The sequence below is a fragment of the Corella eumyota genome, chromosome 7, assembly GCF_963082875.1.
Source record: "Corella eumyota chromosome 7, kaCorEumy4.1, whole genome shotgun sequence".
In the NCBI taxonomy this organism is placed as follows: domain Eukaryota; kingdom Metazoa; phylum Chordata; class Ascidiacea; order Phlebobranchia; family Corellidae; genus Corella; species Corella eumyota.
Window position 1 is genome coordinate 11,018,690 of NC_137496.1, and position 15,603 is coordinate 11,034,292.

The window sequence follows — 15,603 nt, forward strand, 5'->3', positions numbered from 1 at the left end:
CATGTTTATGAATTGATTTTAATTTTAACAATTTCATCAATTTGACATTTTAACTTTAACAAATTAGTGCTGTAAGATTTTAAAATAATTTCAAAGTTGGTTTTAGATTGCGAAACATATTCTTTAAATTCGCTAAAAGTTTCGTTAAGTAATAACAAAATAATAATTCCAACTAAAGGATATTCATGAGTTTGCAATTTTACATTTTTGCTCGAAATATTAAAAGTTTTAACTAAAGTTTTTAAGGGTTCGAAAATAATTGAATTTGGTAAAGTTGGTATAAGGTCTTGGACTACTTTTATAAGTTTTTCGGTCAAAATTCTCCGTCGAATATTAACTTGATTTTTGGAATCAATTTCTGGTAAAACCGGTTTTGAAATTTCCGAATCTTCAACTTCTTTTTGAACTTTAAGTTTGGCTTTATGTTTTAGATCGAAACTCCCTTTAAAAAATCGTTCAACCCTTTCCATATATACTTCGTTATCTTCGTCTTCTTTTTTTAGATTCTCATTTTTTGCCTTTTTTTCTTGTTGGTTATCTTCAGCAAAATCAGTCCCCATGACAACTTTGTTTAAGTTGTCATGCAAGCGTTTTAACTTTTCTTGTTTAACAACATCTAAGTCACTTTTATCAGGAACAAGTTTTAAAACTTTAACGGTATCAGTGGTGACCCAACTTTTTAAAACTTCTAAAACGGAGTCCACGACATTTGCATTTAATTTTTTTCTCTCTGGTTTGATTTCAATTACTTTCTCAAATTTAACATTTTTCTTTTTATCAACCCCTGTTGAAATGGCGGGTAAGTCCTCAAATGGGTCGGGCATGGTATTATTAAACCCCAAAGTCTCAACATTATCAAGTGCCAACTTAGGCACGATATTAATTTCTTCTCCCTTTAAACCAGTTGTGTTGCTATCATATGTTAAACGAATGCGGTCAGTTGTATTTTCATCCCTCAACCACATTGGTAGTCCTGGAATTTGATCCTTAACATCGTTGGATCGTTTATAACATAACTCGGAGCAGAAATGTTTACGATTTTCCAAGTCGAAAACTTTATTTTTGTAGATCTTAAACTTTTGCTTGGGGACGTTTTGTAGTTTTTTATCGCACAACGCAAACCCGCAGATATTAAGGATCGATCGCTCCTCCGTAACGTCCTGGTAGTGCGACTCTGTCACCATAGCAACGGACTCGAGAAAGTAGTTCTCTTTGATGTCCGTCTCGAGGAGTGACGTAACGATCTCGTGTGCTTTTTTCTCGGATTCAACCTTCTTTCGCACTTCTTCTTCGATTAGCTTCTTCTTCAGGTCTTCCCTGGAACACATGTTTTTAGTTCTACGATTATATTAAGAGCTAGAAATTGCAAACTCAGCTTAAATAATAAAATAAAATTTTTGTTTTGTTGTTACTAAGATCCTCAGGCATATGACGTCATTTAGCACGCTTGCAGTGCTTCCAAATAAAAATCATAATTTAAAAGAATTTTTTTTTTTTTTATTTAAAAAACGCTATTTTTAAAATTGATAACCTACCAAAAGTATTTTAATAGCGAAAATTGTGTTAGTATTTTATAAAATCACCAAAATTATAAACATTTTTCTTTTCTAATTAATGTTTAGCGCATCTAGTGGCGTGGGCGTGTTTTATAATTTTGTTTTCATTTTTCAAGGAAAGTGAAATTTATATTTTTTGGCTTACGTTTACAATTTATTTTTAGTACAAGTAGTTGTTTTTATTAACTATCAATTAGGTCAGCATAAACGCACGAATATCACATTTCCTGAGCTGTAAAACTATTTGTTATTCTTTAAATAGAGTGTATGGCATGCATATGTGCATTAATAATTAATTTTGCGTAATATCTGACTATCAGAACGTGCGATGACTAATCTTTACACCAAAAGAAGGAGCAGCGCTTTGGATTTTCACTAAGTCTTAAGTTGCAGACTAAGTAGGAATGATATTACGAATTGCGTGAACTTTCATAGACTTGATTTGTATAAAGTTGATTATTAATAAGTCGTGATGATACGTCATAGCTTTTCGTCGTTTTTGTCTGCTTTTAAGTTAATTTAAACTTATGACAAGTCACAGTTGTTAGTCAGTTAGTAAGTGTTTTATTGTCTGATTGTTTAAATTTTAATAAAGAAATTTAAACGATTAAACTTTAAATGAAGGGCCTTTATCTTGTAATTGTTATAATAGCAATGACAAACGGAACAATTAAACGAAATGAATGATAATAATACATTGTTATTAATTGTATATCTGATTGTAATAAACTATTAATAGCTAAACTTGTTGTTTTTGTAGAGAATTTAGTTTAAATGATGAGACTTTAAATGGGAATATATGACTCACATGTGTGCAAGTATGCCAGTTGGATGTGGCTGGCCACCATGTTTATTTAATGATGTTAATAAAGCTAAAAGTAATGAAATTGACAAGGATCTGCAGAAGGAAAAGTTGTATTATAAAAGACAGGTGAGCATTTTTTAAATCTTGTTTTTATGTAAAAGGCTTTATTATTTAATAGCTTTTAGTTGGGTAAATTTAAGGGATATATTTGTTCATATATTGGTTATTTGGAAAACCCTTTTTATAAACCTACTTTCTAATTAGAAGGTTAATGTTAATTTAACAAAATTGTGCATAAGTGATTAAACTTTTTGTTTTTGTGCTCTTGTTTAATTGTTATTACCTTAATTTTTTACTAGCGATATTATTTTTATTCAACTTATTGGTTGTTATTTTTTTGTCCAAGTTATGTTAAGTTTCTTAACTCTTATTATTTTGTGTTATATGCTATTATAAATTCATAACTAAATCAGCAATATGAAGATATGCATAGCATCCTAATATTCTAAGTAAGAGTTATATTTACAAGATTTTAAAAATCCCACTTTAACCCGTAGGTGAAGTTGCTACTCCTAGGAGCGGGAGAGAGTGGTAAAAGTACTTTCCTGAAACAAATGAGGATTTTACATGGACAAGATTACAATGAAAAAGAAGTCCTGGAGTTTAGAGCAACTGTCTATGGAAACATTATTAAAGGAATGAAGGTAACATTTTATCTTTTTTTTCCTCACATAGAAAAAATTTATGCCGGCAGCTGTGTGTAGTAGTTAAAACACTTGGCTTCACTACATGAGGACTTGAGTTCGATCCCCACACCTTAAACAGATTAAAACCAAAAGCCAAAACCGTTTAGCAATTTAAATATCGAGCAAATGTAACCTAATATTCAAACTGCCATAGCATCTTAAGACTGGTTCAGGGTAACAAATGTTACTCTATGTTTTGGTCATGATGTCGCCTTTCCACATTGACAATAAATATATATCAGTTAACAATACTACAACAAAAACTAAATGCTTTCATAAATTTGAAAAAGTTTTAAAATTTATTTTTACGATATTAAACTACCAGGTGCTAGTTGATGCTCGAGACAAGCTTGGAATCCCGTGGGAAGATGAAAAAAGGCAAACCCAAGCTGACTTTGTGATGACTTTTGATCGCTACATGAAAATGGATGTTACTACTTTCCTCAAGTTCCTCCCCAGCATCCAGGAGCTCTGGAAAGATCACGGAATCAGGAATGCTTATGATAGGAGGAGAGAGTTTCAGTTGGTAAGTTACATTTTGTTTATTTAAAAGATCTTGGGTTTAATTCCCGTCTAATGTCATGTTAGCAAGACCATTAATTGGGTATAATTTATGTTTTTTTCTGTTGCTCTAGTTTTTGGAGTCAATTTATTCTAATTAATAACATTTGTTATGCCAAAGTGTTATGTTTATTGCATATAGGTTGAAACCAGGTTACTTTGATTTTTTAATTTTTATTCATTTTTATTTCATTTTTTTTATAATACTACATTAAGAATAAAATCATGTTGTCAGTAAAAATGTTAACCTTTAAAAAAGTAGATGTAGTATATGCAAATTAGAAAACATAATATTCCTAAAAATTGGTTTTATATATATTTTAAGATTTAAAGTCTAGATTTATTTAACACTAAATTAAATGTTAAGTAGGTAATGTCTTACATTTAATTTTATATAATTCTAATTAGTGTATATACAAACTAAAGACCTTTATTGATTAATTTGTGTGTTTTTAAAAACTACTTTTGATAAATATTTTTATATATATAGAAATATATGCAAATTAGAAACATAATATTTCTAAAATTATTTATGTTTTTTAGAATAAAAGTTTAGGTAATTTTCCACTATTTTATTTTTTTAAAGTATTTAATTTTTATTTATATACAAACCTTAAGACCATTTTTAATTAATTTTTGTCAATCAATTTTTTTTTTGGACATGTATTCCTTATATACATATATAAAATATATGCAAATTATATATAAAACTGTTTCTTAGAATTTTTAAACAAGCCTACATTGCCAATTATGGTGGAATATTATTTTGAAATTTTCTGATAATAAATTTATTAATTATTTTATTTTTCTTGTTAGGGTGAGTCAGTGCGCCACTTTTTAGAAAATTTGGATCGGATAGGTCAAGAAGTAAGTTAAAAACTTTATATTCATTTTAAAAACTAAATAAAATGTTTTAACAATTTTAAAAATTTAAGATTTTCAGTAAACACTGTTTATTTGGCGTAAACTGAAGTCCAATAAAAAATAATATTACCAGCATAATTTATTTATTGACTAGTTTGGTATAATTTAGTTGGATTAAATTAATTAAAATGGCCCTAATATATTTTTTTCGGTTTTTGGCATTTATAATAAGTAACGTAAATCATGAGTTTTTATGAAAGTTTATGATGATTAATAATGATGTTAATGTTTAAGTTTTGCCATGTTGTTTTTACAAACAAGTAAGTGTTTACAAACATTGTATTTCTCACAATACAAAACATGTCATAAAGTTGATTATTATGACAAAACACTTTCTAAATTCATCTTAAATAATAATCCTTTTGTTTTTATTATTATAAAACAATTAGCCCTGGGCCTCTGTTTTTTATAATCCTTGTTTTTAATTTAATTATATTTGTGGTTTAGTTATTCTCATAATACAATACAGTATTTTTAAATAAAATGTGTTATATTAATATAAGCCTAAAATGTAACCTGATAATATTTGTATCTTTATATACCAGCAGCTGTGTTTTTGAGTGCATGTAATATGTTGTTAATTTATTTCTTATCTGAATTTTTGTGGTCTCATTTTTACCAATTACTTGTCATACCTTTGCATGGTTTTAATAAATTCTAAATAGAAGGTTGCAGTATTTTTCTTAGTTGATGAATCACTTGATGGTCTTTATTATAGTTTCTGAATAATTTTACAACCAATTAACATTTACTTTTTTGTAACTATCCCAAAATTTTAAGAAATTATTTTTTTATAATCCCTCTTTCTTCAAAAATAAAATTGTGTCTATGTCTTAATTTAAGTAGCAATTTTATTGACATAAGTTGTATGTGCCTGCCCTATGTACTGCTATTATTAAAACATTTTTGTAATATGCTTGCAACTTATATTTGCCTGCGATAATTTACCTGCACACCACAAATGGCAGTTTTATGGATTTTGAGGGCCTGTAAATTTAAAATGTCCATTCTGCTTTGTCATATACAGATTACAAATTATTTCGTTTAAATTTTATTTTGATTTACATTTGTATTAAAATTAATATTTTTATTTATTGTGTTATTAGGATTACACTCCGGATATGAAAGATATTTTGTTATCACGTCAAGCAACCAAAGGTATTCAGGAATATGTTTTTGAAATTCGGAGAATTCCTTTTCGGTTTTTTGATGTTGGAGGACAAAGAGGGCAAAGACAGGTAGAAATTTTGGGACAAAAATATATTTTTAAAGTACTTGCTTGTGTGGTTTTAAATTACATAAGACTTTGTTAATTCTAAAACAAGGAAAGTGCTCTAGTTTTAAATTTATTTGCATTATTTAAACTGGTCATAGCCTGCCATACAGTTAAAATTTTATTAGTCATAAAATGGTTGCAACTCTTAACTAATATTTGCTAATGACAATTTTTCCGTGCACCACAACAGCGGTTTTAATTATTTTGTAGGCCTATAAAATAGGCATACATATTGCATCTACTGGCTTCAATATATTTCCTAATTTGCGACATCTATGCATTTAAATTTATTTGAGAACTTTATTTTATTATTAAGAAATGGTTCCAATGCTTTGAGGATGTAACTTCGATTTTATTCCTCGCTTCATCTTCAGAGTTTGATCAAGTTTTAATGGAAGATCGGAGAACAAATAGACTGCAGGTGTGTTTATAACCTATAGCAATCCAAGATTCAGTTGTTTTCTTATAAATCAAATCACTATTCACCTAAATAGATTTTGTTAATCTTATGTTAACTTCCTTTTTTTGGGGGGTAGGGGGGGTTAACCACAATACAGGGTAAGGCATAGTGTTATCCCCTTTTTGGGGGGGGGGGGGATATTTACCCCTTTTGGATGGAATTCTTCTAGTAATATTAAATTTTTCTTTTACTTTAGGAATCTTTGGACATATTTGAAGTGATTGTAAACAACAACTACTTCCTCAAAGTCTCAATTATCCTCTTCCTCAACAAAACTGACCTTCTGGAGGAGAAAGTCCTCCAGGGAGTGAGGTTGTCGGATTATTTTCCGGACTTCGAGGGCGATCCTCTTGAGTTGTCAGATGTTAAAAACTATTTGGTTTATAGGTGAGTGAGTTTTAAAGTCAAAAATTTTTTTAATGTTTTTTTTTTATTGAGTTTTCTAATTGTTTTGAGTTTTTTAAATCTTGAGTGCTTAAGTGTTTTGAGTTTTTTTAAGTCTTGAGTTTTCTAATGTCCTGGATTTTTTAATGTTTTAAGTTTTTAAAGTTGTTTTGGTTTTTAGCATATTTCTAAATGCAAAGATTTGAGTACTTTGTTAAATTTGAAAATACAATTTTGTATTTGTTTTATTAAACTAACAAACCCATCAATTTAAAAGTTACAAATTTTATTTTAAATAGTTATAAGTTTAAGACTGTAACCTAAATATTTAGCTTTCTATCTTTACCTGACCTTTAAGTGTGGTCGACCACACCCAGTTTTCTATTAAACACTTTACTAATTCCCATGAATTTTAATTTAACGGTTTCTTTAACAGTTAAGTATCACAATAATATATTTAAATAAAGCAATAAGATAATATTAACCTTCTTTTCAAATTTTTGAGCTTTAAGTTGTATTTTTTGTTTAAAGATTTGAATCGCAAAGAAAAGATCGCTCAAAGCCGTTTTTTCATCATTTTACGATGGCCATCGACACAAACAATATTCGATTCGTGTTTAACGCTGTAAAAGATACAATATTACATGAAAACCTGCATCAACTAATGTTACAGTAACTTGGGTTTTACTATCAGAAAATGGGGAGGAAAAACATAGCTTTGAGAACAAAAAGCTACTACAAGACATTAATGAACAAAGATCAAAGCAAAACAGGTTAAAATAAATAGGTTTTGGAACTAGAGGATGCTGTTATATTTGAACCAAGGTTTAATATGTTACAATGACAAGCATTATTGCTGGATAAAGTCTAATTGATTAAGGAAAAGCAAATGTTGACTTAAGTCTGACCACAAAAACTTAACCAACAAAGATACCATTGATTATACCCACTTTGCTATTTATGAAGTGGTTTGGTTTAATACACTAAGATTGAAATGATTACACACTGCCCTATTTATACTTTCCTATAGAATCATTTTCGAATTCTGCGGTTCTAAGTCTTTCTATTAATATTCACACCAATAATTTAATCATATTTTTGGCTATATTATTTTCAGTCGAATAACAGATTTCATTTTCCATATTAAGTGGTTAATATTATTGTTAGGGTTCTATAAATAAAGAAAATGTCATAAAAAAGTGCAATATTTACCTTATTTTGTATCAATTTTAATCCAAAAAATGAGCACAAGAATTTATCATTGCAGTTAGAATTTAAATATGCATTTAAACGACCAAACTTTGTTGTTCAAAAAAATTTTCATTGTGTTTTTATCATTTGAATTTTTTTATCTAAAGGAACAAATTTAATGAAATATCCTCGTTATATGTTTCAGTAGCAAATAATGTCAGTGCCTTATGTGATCTAATGTTAATTTTTCAGTTGCCTTAGCGAAAATTGTTCATCTTTTGAATTGTGAAAGTTTTAACAATCTAATATTAACATTGTTTTGTTGTTTCATTGTTTCGAATTTTTTTATTTACATTTGCCTTGTAACATTTTAAACTTTTACATTTTTTCTTTTGAATGAGTTTATAAAAAGATGAGTGTAGTTTGTTTTTTATGCAATAAGTTTTATTTAAAATGCAGGTTCTGTACAAATCCAATGTACCTCTATTCTGCAGTAGAATAAACTCTTGCAATATAAGCACCAAGTAGTAGAAACATTTTATTACATTTATCGGTGCTTTATTTTAAATATAATACAATTTAACATAGTCTTATATGTCCCCTTTAATTTTCAACACTACTTACTATTTAAACTGCCTTATTTAAATTTTTCCAGTCTTTAGGTGTTTTAGTTAACTTATTTATCTTTACAACATGATTTTGTATTGCATAATATTATATTGAACTACATTTATAAACCCATATGGCCATTTAGTATCTACTGGTAACATTTACCTAATAATGAACTATTCTTGTAATGCTGTTTTGTACTTTTGCCTTGAGATTGATTTAACACCATTTCAAAATGATGTTTTTTCACTTTTCTATTTGATTTTAAAATGATTAATTCTGTTATTTTACTTATAGCCATGTTAGCATTACTTAATGTGACTTACATTTTTTTTAATTTTTGATTTTGTTTTTATTATAATTGTATTAGTTTTAACATTCAGTTGTTTATAATTAAACTGTGTGTAACTCTATGTAATAACTTTAAATAATCCTAACTAATCATAACATTGAAATCAGAATTCTAATTGACACAAAATTGTTTTGTGCCATCCATTTTATTTTGTGAACGTTTTTATTTTTACAAACTCATTAATAAGAGTTAATTGTAAACAGGTTATTGTAAATATTAATAAAATTGACAACATTTTTTGCTGTTTAACTAAGATGAACTAAATTTTTGTTTAAATTATGTTTAAATTTGTGACTTTTTAAAATAAAACCGGCAGTGGTCAGAACACTTGGCTTTACAACATAAAGTCTTGTGTTTAATCCCCACTGCTCCCATGCTGTAGCGCCCTTGAGTTAGGTGTTGTAAATGGTACGAACTCCTCATGAGCGAACACTGAATCAGCAGCATAATTATTGGGCAATTATAATCAATAATATCCAAAACTGCCATGGGTAACTCGAGACTGGGTTGAAGTAACAAATGTTACTCTATGTTTTGGTCATGTAGTCGACCTTCCCACACCAAGAATAAATAAATACAAAATATTATCCTAAACTTTTTGGGGATAAACTTAAAGTCAAAAGTCATGTTTAATCATCCGAAACACATGTGCGTGTTGTTTCCGTTTTACAAAGTTTTGCAAAACAGGTTTTGTAGTAAACTAAAATTTCTAAATTTATTAAATTATACAGAACAAATGAAACCTGCAGCAAAGTATGCGTTTACTAGCAAAGAAATAGCTTTAATACGATCTTTATTACTGTCTTGGTACGATAAAAATAAGCGAGATTTACCATGGAGAAGATATGCAGATGTACCAAATATAACAAAGCAACAACATGCTTATGCTGTATGGGTATCAGAAGTGATGCTTCAACAGACCAGAGTTGCAACTGTAGTCGATTACTACCAAAGGTAATTAGCGTTTAATATTAAAATCATATAGTGTATCATAGAGCAGAAAACAAAGTGGTCCAAGTGGAGTTGTAACTAAATATGACCAATCTGCCAATGTTAAAGGGATTCCCTATACAAAATTCTGCTAATCAAACTTTAAGTAAGTTTTCTAATAAGAAGATTTGAGCTGTTAAGTGGAATTTATAATCAATCCTTTTAAATACTAGCTGTGTTTTCATAGCCATATGCTTTTACATTAGATTAAATATCTTTTCTTAAAAAACAAAAAAACTTTACCAATCAATTTATTTCAAGATGGATGTCAAAATGGCCAGACCTGGAATCCTTATCCCAATCCACTGAAGAAGCTGTCAATCAAATGTGGGCGGGGCTTGGATATTATTCAAGAGGTCGAAGGTTAAGAGAAGGAGCCATCAAAATTGTTGAAAAACTCGAAAATAAATTTCCAGATAATTCCGTTGAAATGCTGAAAGAGTTACCGGGCGTTGGAAGGTAAATAAATTTGGTTGTTTTAAATAAGAAGTTCAAACTTTTTTGCTACCAAATATAAAGCAATGTCAATGGTTATTTTTAAAAACATTTGACTCATTTATATTTTATTTTTATAATGTTTAAAAATTGCGAAGAAAATTCGTTAACTTAGTGATTAGACTTAAAAAAAAATATTTTATTATATATAAAAATCTTGGTAGGATTTATTTTGTTTGCTTATATTTTTATCCAAGTCATGCTAACTTGCATTTGTGATACTTTAGTTAACCATTAACTTTGTATTGACTTAAATGATATTTAACTTTTGTTACTAAATCTTAAAAGCATTTTTTATTTTTTGGCTTTGTAGTTTGTGTTTAGAAAGGAAAATAATATTTTATTTGTATTTTAATGATTAAAATTGGTATATATACAAAAGTTAGTTAAAATAGACCAAGTCATGGACCAAGTCTTAACTATTTCAACTCTAATGTTAAAGATAATTTTTTATAAAATTTAGGTTTGTAATGTGTTTAAATAAATATTGCCAAAGTATTGTAAAAAGTAAAAGCCTTTAAGCATAAAGCTAACCTAACCGGCAGCGTAGTGTGGTGGTAAAAACACTTGCTACACCACCATGAGGTCGTGGGTTCAATCCCCACTGATCGCATGCTGTAGCGTCCTTGAGTAAGGCGCTATAAGCGGTATGAACTCCTACTGAGCAAGCACTTAATCAGCAGCATAATTATCGGGCAATTATAATCTATAATATCCCAAACTGCCACAGGCAACTCGAGACTGGGTCAGAGAAACTGATGTTACTTTATGTTTAAGTCGTGCATTCGACTTTCCCACATCAAGGATAAATATATATACAAAAAAAAAGTGTAAAAAAAAAGTCTAAAAAGTGTATAGTCTTAATAAATTTAACCCCTAAAAATCCTTTTTTTTGCATTAATAGGTATACTGCTGCAGCTATCTCATCAATTGCCTTTAAAGAAAAAGTTGGTGTTTTAGATGGAAACGTTACAAGGGTTCTATGCAGGTTAAGAAGAATAGGAGGTAGTTGTACAAGCAAGGATGTGATCTCTCATTTATGGAACTTAATTGACGATCTTGTTGATTTGGAACGACCTGGAGACTTTAATCAAGTAATTTAATGAGTGTATTTTAACAATAAATTAATAAAAGTTGTGTATTTTTTATGCTCTATATTTTGTTAAGTTTTGTGTGTTTGGTTAGTAGCTTCATTAAGTTCTGTGTAATTTTACTATAAATTTGTTTAAATTCCAACTGCATAAACTCCCACTAAGCCAAAACCAGTTATTAGATTAATTGTCGGGCAATTGTAATCAACATTATCCTAAACTGTCGAAGACAACTTGAGACTGGGTAGAGGGCAACAAATGTTACTCTATGTTTAGATCGTTAAGCCAACCTTTGTTGAGAATAAATATAGGCCCTATATAAAAAATAAACTAGAAATTAATTTTAAAACCTTCATAATATGCCAAAGCACTCAATTTATGAACTTCACTTTTTAAATTAAAAACTAAATGACTTTTCTTTTTGTTAGTTTGTAACATGTTTATTTTATGTATAAAGGCAATTATGGAGCTAGGAGCAACTGTCTGCACCCCTAAGAGTCCAAATTGTTCATCTTGTCCACTTAAAACACATTGCTCAGCTTATTTACAAGTACAAGAGCATTCCAACAACAACAACATGTTTAAGAACAAAGAAAACGAAATCAAAGTTGAAAAAATGGAGATGAATAACTTAGAAAATCAACCAATTAAAGTAAAAAGTGAAACCCGATTGAAAAGTAAATCTAGTGAGCTCAAAAATGAACCAAACTCTGTCCCAATTAAAACTGAAAATCAAGATCAACTAGATTTAAATTTAAACAAAGTTGAGCAAGAAAATGAAGACATAAATGACATCGAAGATATGTTTGCACTTTCCACCCCATGGGACCCTGTTTTAGGGGTAACAAACTACCCATTTAAACCCAAGAAAAAGCCCCCAAGACCAGAGTACACAGCAACTTGTGTTCTAGAATTAAAAGACCATTCTCATAGTAGAACCAGATGGTTGATCTCGAAAAGACCAGAGACTGGTTTATTAGCTGGTTTATGGGAATTCCCCAATAAAATAATCCCCCAAATTAAAAATGACGCAAAAGTAAAGAAACGAAGACCAAGTTCAGAAGATGACATTTGTCCAGACTCTTTAAATAAACAAATTAAAGCTGAACTACAAAGTTTTAGTGATGCAACTTTAGAACAATTTGATAAACAATCATTTAAACTAATTAACAGGAGCTTTAAAGGACAAGTAGTACATATATTTTCCCATATAACACAAACTAATTATGTTGAACACATACAGCTTGAAACGAAGGATGATAAACTTTTAAATTTAGATTCTGATTCAAATATGAAATGGGTAAACTCGCAAGAATTAGTCGAAAGTGCAACTTCTAGCGCAGTTTTAAAGATTTACAAACTCTGTTCAAACGATCACAAGACTGAGAAAACTTACGGCAGAAATAAAGCAAAAAGGATTAAAACTAGTCAAACCAACAACTTACTTTCTTATTTTACAAAAAAGTGATATTTTACCCGAAAACATAATGAATATATTTATCATTATCACTTGATTTTTAGTAACAAAATTTTAGTTTTTGCCTGTTACTAACCTTTTAACAATGTTATAGTATTTGGTAGATACTTTAGTATTGATGTTTAACTTTCTAATCATGCATAATATTCAATATTCTTCAGGTGTTTAAGTAACAGTAGGATAATATTATTGTAACTATGGCAACCAGGTTACCGTCGACGATGAGAAAACTGGTGGTGACCAAGCTGACGAACTCGTTCCGAGATGCCATCCAAATTCAAACGTGTTCGCTTCCTAAAATATCTTCCGATCAAGTCCTCGTCAAGAATCGCTACGTCGGGATAAATGCTTCGGATATTAACTTCACTGCCGGAAAGTACCAACCGGAAAAACCCCCACCTTTTGATGCCGGGTTCGAGGCCTTGGGTGAAGTTGTTGCCGTCGGTAACGAGGTCCCACAGTCAATGTTGGGTAAAAACGTGGCTCATTTAACTTACGGGGCTTTCTCTGAGTACCAAGCATTGTCGAGTGGTCGAATGTTTGATATAAGTGGAATGAAACCAGAATATATTCCACTTATGGTGAGTGGGATGACAGCTCAACTTGCATTCCAGGAATGTGGATTCCTTAAACCAAAGGAAAAGGTAAAATTAACTTTTTGTGGAAACTGGTGCTCAATTTTGTTTTAAAATTTTAAAAGGTAACTTTAAATTCTTATAAAAATAACCTGTAGTTAATAGTCTGCGCTAATTCTTTCTGGTACTTTTTGGTCCTTGCTAATTCTCTATCATATTTTATGGTCCTAAAATTTTAATACCAAAGTCAAAAAATTTAATTTCGTTACAATATTGCTCTACATTCACATGTAGGTCCTAGTAACAGCTGCAGCAGGAGGTACTGGTCAGTTTGCCGTCCAACTTGCCAAGTTAGCAGGTTGTCATGTTATTGGGACTTGTTCAACTCAACAGAAAGCTGATTTTCTTAAGAGTATCGGATGTGACCACCCTATTGTTACTTCGAAGGAGGTAAGTTTCTTATATAATACAAGTAATAAGGGTTTTATATCAGTGCCTTATGTCCTGGGTTCAATTGCTTTTGCTATATACTTTTTTTAATATCCAAAACTCCAGGATGTAAGAAGTCTAACTTCTTGGCTTTAACATAAAGTAACATTTGTTACCCAAACCCAATCTTAAGTTGACTTTGATAGTTTTGGATATTATTGATTAAAATTGCCCGATAATTAATCTGCTGATTGGTTTTCGGCTTAGCAGGAGTTTATACCCCATATAGCACATTCCTTGAGGGCGCTAAATATGAGAGCAATGGGAGTCGAACCCAAGATGTAGTAAAATCAAGTTTTCTAACCACTATACCATGCTGTCTGTTAAATCCAAGTGTCATAAAGTAAGGTGCTTTAGGTGGTTACCCTTTTTTCAAAACCTGAAACGATTTGCAAGACTGGCCTATGGTAATAATAGTTACCCTAAACCTAACTCTATAAAGTTAGCTTATCCCACAAATTAATTTAATTGTCCACTTAAAGCTTATACACACATACAGTAATGTATTTGTCCTCTTTGATTTACATTTATGAATTTTTGTTTAAAGAATTTGAACGAAGTATTAAAGAAGAACTATCCAAGTGGAATTGATGTTGTTTATGAAAGTGTTGGCGGAGAAGTTTACGATGTTTGTGTCAACCGATTAGCTAATCGGGGAAGACTGATTGTGATTGGTTACATCTCTGGATACCAGGAACCAATGGGAGTGGGCAGCTCAAAGCTAGCAAGGTAATATGGTGACCAATAGTTACAAGTAATTTCCCATCTTATACAATATACTTTATTGCATCACCCAGTTTTGTAAATTGAGGGGATCAATGTTGCGCCAAATTTAGTTGTAGTATAACTTGTGTGTGGGTAAAACTCTTAGCTTCAGTACAGGATGTTCTGGGTTGACCCCTGCTGTTTTCATGCTGTAACGCCTTTGAGTAAGGCGCTTTAAACAGTATAAACTGTTACTTAGCCAATACTTGATCAGCAGCCTAATTAGAGACTGGTTTCGGATGGCAAATGATACTATATGTTTGGGATGTGAAGACGACCTTTCCATATCAGGAATAATTAAATAAAACAAAAACTTTTATATAAATATTATGTTTTTTACATTATTTATTTTGTGAACAGAAGAGCAGCAGCTCTGCCAGTAAAACTGCTTACGAAAAGCGCCGGAGTACAAGGCTTTTTTCTTTTCCATTTTGGTCATAAATGGAAACAATCTTTCCAAACATTATCTGAACTTTATGAGAGTGGGAAAATCAAAAGCACAGTTGATCTTGGATTTAAAACCTCAAGTCATGGTTTTAAGGGAATCGATTCAATCAAAGATGCTGTTGAGTTTCTATATTCAAGGAAGAGTGTTGGTAAGATTGTAGTTGATTTACAACAAGAGGTGGAGGGTAGTAAACTGTAAAAAATTGGTGTTTTTTTAATTGTAATTTTATGCAAAATGAATTTAATTTAATATTTTGTTAAGAAAACAAGATTTTGTAAAGCTTAATGCCCAATTAAACCTCAATTTTCTATATTATTTATTAATGACATATTTAATTTCAGTGTATTATTATTAGAAATATAAACTTTATAGAATTAACATAATAGGATATAGTACTTTTGTAGAAATT

The 15,603-nt window shown here is 30.0% G+C and overlaps 4 protein-coding genes across 6 annotated transcripts; 3 read left to right on the forward strand and 1 right to left on the reverse strand.

Annotated features, from left to right (window-relative positions):
- Positions 1-5: 5 nt before the first annotated feature.
- Positions 6-1,375, reverse strand: LOC145760347 (putative RNA polymerase II subunit B1 CTD phosphatase RPAP2). The gene has a single exon (XM_082574212.1). The coding sequence runs from the start codon at positions 1,326-1,328 to the stop codon at positions 6-8; it is 1,323 nt and encodes a 440-aa protein (XP_082430338.1). The 5' UTR covers positions 1,329-1,375.
- Positions 1,376-2,321: 946 nt separating this feature from the next.
- LOC145760100 (guanine nucleotide-binding protein subunit alpha-13-like) lies at positions 2,322-9,048 on the forward strand. Its single transcript, XM_082573968.1, has 8 exons — positions 2,322-2,487; positions 2,919-3,065; positions 3,433-3,633; positions 4,485-4,535; positions 5,699-5,830; positions 6,185-6,289; positions 6,525-6,715; positions 7,244-9,048. Exons 1-8 carry the CDS (start codon positions 2,356-2,358, stop codon positions 7,386-7,388), a joined length of 1,104 nt encoding a protein of 367 aa, XP_082430094.1. The 5' UTR covers positions 2,322-2,355; the 3' UTR covers positions 7,389-9,048.
- Positions 9,049-9,462: 414 nt separating this feature from the next.
- LOC145759030 (adenine DNA glycosylase-like) lies at positions 9,463-12,976 on the forward strand. 3 transcript variants are annotated; one of them, XM_082572756.1, is made up of 5 exons: positions 9,463-9,818; positions 10,116-10,313; positions 11,254-11,443; positions 11,898-12,099; positions 12,223-12,976. In XM_082572756.1, the coding sequence occupies exons 1-5, from the start codon at positions 9,490-9,492 to the stop codon at positions 12,906-12,908; spliced, it is 1,605 nt and encodes a 534-aa protein (XP_082428882.1). In that variant the 5' UTR covers positions 9,463-9,489; the 3' UTR covers positions 12,909-12,976. The 3 variants fall into 3 exon arrangements, with proteins under 3 accessions (XP_082428882.1, XP_082428881.1, XP_082428883.1); XM_082572755.1 differs by having other exon boundaries at positions 11,898-12,976; XM_082572757.1 differs by lacking the exon at positions 9,463-9,818 and adding an exon at positions 9,827-9,960 and having other exon boundaries at positions 11,898-12,976.
- Positions 12,977-13,101: 125 nt separating this feature from the next.
- Positions 13,102-15,497, forward strand: LOC145759779 (prostaglandin reductase-3-like). Its single transcript, XM_082573621.1, has 4 exons — positions 13,102-13,561; positions 13,787-13,942; positions 14,529-14,710; positions 15,107-15,497. Exons 1-4 carry the CDS (start codon positions 13,115-13,117, stop codon positions 15,390-15,392), a joined length of 1,071 nt encoding a protein of 356 aa, XP_082429747.1. The 5' UTR covers positions 13,102-13,114; the 3' UTR covers positions 15,393-15,497.
- Positions 15,498-15,603: the final 106 nt, after the last annotated feature.